This window comes from Buceros rhinoceros, unplaced genomic scaffold (genome assembly GCF_000710305.1).
Source record: "Buceros rhinoceros silvestris isolate BGI_N320 unplaced genomic scaffold, ASM71030v1 scaffold21571, whole genome shotgun sequence".
Taxonomy (NCBI): Eukaryota; Metazoa; Chordata; class Aves; order Bucerotiformes; family Bucerotidae; genus Buceros; species Buceros rhinoceros.
In genome coordinates this window covers 17119-23750 of record NW_010393980.1, presented here as the reverse complement: position 1 = coordinate 23750, position 6632 = coordinate 17119, and the positions used below count along the sequence as shown (strand labels likewise).

Genomic DNA, 6632 nt, shown 5'->3' with positions numbered 1-6632 from the left:
TGACGTGGGCAGCGGCTGACTCAGCACTTGGGTTCTCATGTCCCGTGGAGCCACATGGGTGTCACGGCACTACTGCCGCAGTGAGGTGCTGGACTAACCACAGACACCGGGCAAATGGGCACTCGGGGAGGCCCACCTTCCCTCGTCCCATGATTCACTCTGATGTGGTCCCTTTCATGCTATAGGAACACCTAGGACCGTGAGTGATGGAGAAGCAGGGACTTGTGAGTCCAACAATTTCTCCTTGCCCCAGGAAGGAGTAGCCAGGGGCCTCTGGGCTAATTTTTGAGGCTTCCTCAGAAAAGGACCGTCAGGCTCCCGTCAGGAGGGACAGTACAGCCAACTTATGCCAGTAGGGCAAGCTCTCACCATGGAGGAAGCACACAGTCACACAGATGCCCCAGGATGACTTACTATCCTGCCTGGCTCTCCCACATCACCTGCAGGGCCTCGGGGTCCTGGCAGTCCTCGGTCTCCCTGCAAAGCAAGATGCGAGAACGTATAGAGGCAGGTCCAGGCATGTGTCCACAAGGAGGAAAGCCACTCACACGAGGGTGAGCTGCCCCAGATGGCAGCTCTCCTTCCCTCCTGGCTGTCACCAACCCCCGCTCCATGCTTACCCTTGCTCCTTTGCTTCCGACCTCACCGGGCAGGCCACGAGGACCCTCTGGACCAGGATCTCCCTGTGAGGGGGATACAGACATTCCTGGTCAGAGATGTCTCCAATACTGTTTGTGTGCATGGCTCCCCATTAATTTTAAACTCATTAGTGATTAAGTGCCACTAAAAGCCAACCCCTTGATCCACCCCTCACCATTAATAAATGCTAGATTGCTGCCTAATCACAGCCGTGTCAATATTTCCTGCTGCGTGAGGAGGCATGGAGCCGTCCTGGTGTTTCTTAGCTTGAAAAAGCACTCCAGGGCAGCATGTCCTCTGAGCATGTCTCTCAGCCTTGAGCTTTGCTGCCCTTCCTCCCCTCTCTGGATCCAGCCCTGGAAGATGAGGCTGGACCTGCTGCCACCAGGGAGCATGGCGGGAGCGCATCTGCAGAGCCCACTGGGAGCTGCAAGTCTCAGCTTTGGCGCTGGACACTTCATGGCTGGGACTAGTGCACCACACGCACGTGCCCTGTGCATCTTGGGCTCATTTGCAATGGTCGGGACAACTGCTGTACTCACCCTTTCTCCTTTGGGTCCAGGAGTGCCTTTGCTGCCTTTCGTCCCCGGGTCTCCACGCCGACCCTTGGCAGACACAGAAAGTTGCATAAATGGGTTGTGAACATGAATGCTACCCGAGCAGTGATGCCTGCTGCCCCGCCTTCTCCCTCCTGGCCCAAGAGACGTTCCCTTGCTCCCTTAGCGAGCGTGTGCCTGGCAGCAGGGGAGCAGGGATGTCCAGGCTGGCACTGCTTGGGGAACCTTGCCTTTGGCTTTTGGGAGGCGACAGCCAGTCTGTTCTTTCAGGAGGGTGGTCACCACAACGACCACAAACACTCATTTTGTGAATGAACCACATGGTTCATTCCCTCAGGGTTAAAGACTCTGCTTTACTTTCCGCTCATCCAGCATTGCTTCCCCCACCAGATTTCAAGCACAAGTCAGCTGGGCTCTGCCTCTTGGTGCTGCTGGAGCCATGCTGCTGTATCCTGCCAGGGAACATCATCTCCAATGTACTCCCCAAATTTTGCAGTGCCCTATCACATTGGCTTGGGTCTGTGTGACACCATCACATGTTGTGACATGGCTGTGATTCGATGCTGCCCTTTTCAAAGGACGCTACCGTAACAGCCACCAAATCTTGACTTTGGGAGCCTCTGTAAAAAGCCACAGGTATGGAGAAGCTAAAGGGTCCCTGGGCATCCATAGAGGCATTTGTGGTTGCGTGGGAGTACAGAATACTTCTCTAAGGTGAAATGGTCAACGTCAGACTTAGGATTACGGAAGTACTGCTCTGTGAAGATGAGGGAGGCAAGACCAGCATCTGCACATCTTTTCGGGTGCAGAAGGCAGGGCGGGCAGGCTAAATGGGGAAGTTTCTCAGAGCTCATCCATGAAACTGCGTCATGCTCCCGTGGTGTGCCCACTGTCCAGAGCGCTATTCACTTACAGGCTCTCCTTTGGGCCCAGGAGGTCCCGTTTCACCTTTTATTCCCTTACTTCCAACAGGCCCTTGAGCTCCAGGGTTGCCTGGAAGTCCCTTGGAGAAGAAAAAAAAACAGAGTTGGTCAGAAGAGAGATCAAAGTGCACACACACACACCCTCCTGTCCTGTGCCAAGCAGTCCACCCTCGAGCAAAGGTGTGTACAAGCACATACCTTGTGCTTCTACACACCCACCACGCCTGCATGTCCAAGGCAAGCGCGAGGGCTCCAGCCTTGGAGCAAGGTGATGCTGAGTCACCTTTTCCCCATCCACCAGCACGAAGGCTTGTCAGCATTTCCTTACAGCCTCCATCCAGCCCTGCCTAAAGCTGGAGAGCTACTTCAACCTTCTCCACTATGGCTGGAGTAAGTGGCCATCAGCACAGCAACCCCTCTGGCTGTAAGACCCAGCGCAGCGGGTACGGGCTGTGTGAGATCGCTGAGCGACTCACCATTCAGGTCTACTCACACGAACAAAACCAGCCTGTAGACACTGGCACTGCCACTCATGACTGCCAGGAAGTCAGGAGGCTGTGGCAGGGAAAACCACAGCCGGTCAGGGTCTTCCTACTCAGGAGAAGATGGGAAGAGAAGGAAAAACGCAATGGATTGTCCGGAAGGGTGAATCCTCCCAAGCCTCTTGTGCCTGCTTTGCTCTGCTCTGGACAAACGCTCGAGACTCATTCTTATTTTGCTCTGGGCAGCTGCAGGGATGTTGGGTGGTCCCTTCTCTTGTTGTGTTTCCCACTGTACTGGTGGGGGACACGCGGGAGAGCACACTTGACCACCCAGGGGCTTGTGCTGTCTCCGTGTTGATGGGCTAATCTGCAGAATCACCAGGATGCTTTGCCAAGCAGTCATGTCTGTGCTGCTCCACAACCAGCAGCTGAATCAGCTCCGGGTCCATGCCACGTGGGGCAGACCCTAGTAAGACACTGGAGACATCTGAATCCTGCGTGAACCTACCGGGCTCCCTTTTTCTCCTGGAGGTCCCAGGGGTCCACTGCGACCAGGCCGGCCAGGATCTCCCTGAAACAGCCAGAAAGTAATCATCATCTCCCATGTCACCAGCTGACACCACTGACATGCACTGCAAGGAGCCCAAGAAGCAGGGCCAGCAAAGCTCGTCCCTCAGCTCCTGTGTCTGGTGATGGGATCCAGACCCCATGAGCAACGAAGGATTTGAGAGCAAATACAGGCAATGGTGTCCAGTGGCCCTACTGGTGGCCTCTGCCCACACTCTAGTCCCTGTTCAGAGCACTGGTACCTTTATGCCTTCATCTCCTTTTTCACCCTGGTCTCCTGCATCTCCTGGGTAGCCATCAGGGCCCTAGGGAGAGGAAGGACAAAGAACCACACATTTGGCAGTGGCAACAATACACACTTTCCCCGAAGAATAAATCAACTGGCTTAGAAAGTTGCTCTGGAGACTAGAACAGTTTATACTTGTTGCTAGAGCTGATGAAAGGAGCTGCTTCTCCTCTTGATGTGGAGGGGAAGGAAGCACAAAAAGTTCAGGCTGTGACCCCCATTCTGGGCATCCCAGGCCTGGCCTCCGATCATGCAATAAGCTGGAAACCGGGCCAGTAGCCTCTCGCTGGCCACATCTCTCTGCATGCGCAAGTCCTTCAGCAGCTGCAGTTGGGTGATACAGCTGATGTGCTCAAAGAGAGTGAAGGGTTCCTACCTTGTCGCCAGGGTCCCCTTTGCAGCCTGGTGGTCCGATTCTCCCCAGCTTGCCCTGGAGACAGAGCATTCAAAAGAAAGAGAAGCTGTAGGTGTCCTAAGGGAAAATACAGCCTTTCCTGTTACCAGGAAAGTTAATGTCATCCACTGGCTGTGATCAGCTAGAGTAACTAGGCAAGTGCATCCCGTGACCACGGGCAGAGACAAACGGAGAAGGAGAACATAGTCGAAAAGCTCTCGGTGGCAGCTCAGGCGTTGGTGGGAATACAAGCACACTCATCCCGCACACGTGCCCTGGGCAATGGACACAACCCTTGAGGCTGGGTTCGGCGGTCACTCACGCCCACGGTTGTGCTGGTCCTCCATCGTGCATCTCTTGTCAGAGCGGCTCAGGTTCACAGGAACCACGCTGCCTGATGGATGCCATGAGAGCACCCCGAAAAGGCTCTGCTGGCAGTGCTCAGATGACTCGCCCCAGCTAGAGAGTGGTGGGGACTGAAGGACTTTAGTGCTTTAGAGCTTCAGCAGGTGTCGGAGTAGTGGGAAGAGCTGGTGTTATCTCGCAGATGTACTTGTCGGGTATATCAGAAAGTGCAGAGCAAAACCAATGCGTGCCAGCCAGCGGACAAACCCTGCTGAAATCATCTCAACTCAGGCTGTCCCGCTGCGGGCATCTGCAAGGCAGGCAGGTCTACAGGAGGCTGTGGCCCTTGACACTCAGCACAGAGGGGACAGAGGATTTCAGGGACTTTGTTACAACGTACTTGAACCTGGCTTTAGGGCTTTAATATGAAGAACAGGCAGCAGCTTAGAAATGACATCTCAGATTCTGTGACAAACTGCCTCGAAAACCAAAGTTCTGGAAAACTTCCTGAGTACCCGTCCTGTAGGGGTCACTAACGCTCCAGAGGAGATATCTGCACCCAGATGACCTTGATCCTGCAGCAGGAGCACAGCCTGGGTTACCCTCATGGTTCCTGCAGAGAGCTGCCCGACTAAGGCATAGTACTTCACAGAATGCTCTGGGTTGGAGGAGACCTTCAAAGGTTGTCTAGTCCAACCCCCTGCAGGGAGCAGGGACATCTGCAACTAGAGCAGGTTGCTCAGAGCCCCAAGGTCCAACCTGACCTGGAATGTTTCCAGGGATGGGGCTTCTCCCATCCCTCTGGGCAGCCTGGGCCAGGGTCTCACCACCCTCAGTGTAAAAAAATTCTTCCTTATCTCTAGTCTGAATCTCCCGTCTTTTAGTTTAAACCATCACTCCTTGCTCTGTCACAACAGGCTCTGCTAAAAAGTCCCTCCCCATCTTTCTTATAGGTCTCTTTAAGTGTCAGAAGGCCACATTAAGATCTCCCTGGAGCCTTCCTTTCTCCAGGCTGAACAATCCCAACTCATCTCCAGTGAGCTCACCTACTTCTTCCACACGACATGCAGAATAATGTGCAAGTTCACAGAAACCTCAGTCAGAACAAGAAGCCACCGTGCAGGATGGAAGAAACAAAACAATCTATGAGGACACACGGAGGTAAAAAAATGAAACAGCAGCAGCGATGCTACAGGGTGCTCCCCAATGGCGTTACCTTCTGTCCATCGGTGCCGTTCCTGCCCGCCAAACCAGGGGCACCCTGGGATCAAGGGGAAAAAAACCAGGGATCAGTGATCTGTTGATGCACACTCAAGGGCTGGCAGCTAGACACCATGAAGGTTAGAAAATGCCCTTTCTTACCCTCCGTCCATCGGATCCAATCTCGCCCTGGGGGAAGAAGAGGACAGGTCAGCCAGTCTGCCTACACCCCTCCCACCCATTTAGCTCAGTAAAAATACCAACACTTCATGAGATCATGAGCAATGCCTGAAGGAGACAGGCTTTGGGGTGCCCCAGAAACGCCTCCTCATGTCTACAGTTACACATTACAGCTAAACTCTCCCTCTTTGCAACAGAAGGGTGCCCCTTCCACCCTCCCAAGGGCCCAGATATGCCATTAGGTCTCTGTTTTCTCACCTTCTCTCCCTTCAGCCCTGGGACACCCTAGACAAAAAGAGAAGAGAAACGCTGTATTAGTGCCTGAGGATCACAAGGAGCCGAACTAGTGGAGCACCGCGGGTCTTGGGTGGGAAACGGGCAGCTGAGGAGAAGTAGCTCTCCTCCTGCTTTACCAAAAATCAGCGAATGCGAAGAGCTCAGTCACCAGCTGTGGGATTCTTACCTTGGGACCAGGGTATCCGATCGGACCTTCAATGCCCGGGTCACCCTGAAGGAAGGAAGACAGGCAGTTGACTCAGCTCAGAGGTGCCAGCTAAGGCAGCACTGCGGGCTGTGGCAGGGCGTGTGCGTGCTTTCCACAACTCACCTGTCGTCCCTTCAGCCCAGGAGATCCTGGCTCACCCATGTTCCCCTTTGCACCCTAAGGAAAGAAAAAAGCCAACGTAAGTCAGGGCTTGGTGCTGACTGCAAGAAAACATCCATTTCTGCGAGCACCAGTCTCACCACAGCTGCTCCTACAGCGCCTGGGGCATCGTGCTGGCAGAATTGGACCTGCTTGATTCCGGGGAAGTCGGAGAAAGGCTATATGGGGTGGGGAGCACAGAGAGCTGGGGACAGGAGAGTGGGATACCCTGCACACATGAGGGGTCTGCTCTTGACGGTGGGAGAATTGGAGACAACTGCTGCCTCACTCCTGTGGTCTTCAGGTGCTGAAGGTGCCGGCTGTGTCTGGCACAGCCGACGCTGGGGTGCCCCGCTGCACTGCTGTCAATGCATCAGCCTCGTCACAGACATGAGGAGACACCGCTGCTGGCTGGG

General features: G+C 54.4%; 1 protein-coding gene across 1 annotated transcript in view; it reads right to left on the bottom strand.

The window, feature by feature from the left end:
* COL6A2 (collagen, type VI, alpha 2) overlaps positions 1-6632 on the bottom strand; it is a 24105-nt gene that overhangs the window by 14054 nt on the left and 3419 nt on the right. The window contains exons 5-16 of the mRNA XM_010145101.1: positions 6181-6234; positions 6037-6081; positions 5832-5858; positions 5556-5582; positions 5410-5454; positions 3831-3884; positions 3411-3473; positions 3110-3172; positions 2110-2199; positions 1182-1244; positions 621-683; positions 415-477 (exon numbers count right to left, since the gene is read on the bottom strand). Coding sequence (XP_010143403.1) covers positions 415-477; positions 621-683; positions 1182-1244; positions 2110-2199; positions 3110-3172; positions 3411-3473; positions 3831-3884; positions 5410-5454; positions 5556-5582; positions 5832-5858; positions 6037-6081; positions 6181-6234 — 657 coding nt within the window. The remainder of the gene's footprint in view (positions 1-414; positions 478-620; positions 684-1181; positions 1245-2109; positions 2200-3109; positions 3173-3410; positions 3474-3830; positions 3885-5409; positions 5455-5555; positions 5583-5831; positions 5859-6036; positions 6082-6180; positions 6235-6632) is intronic.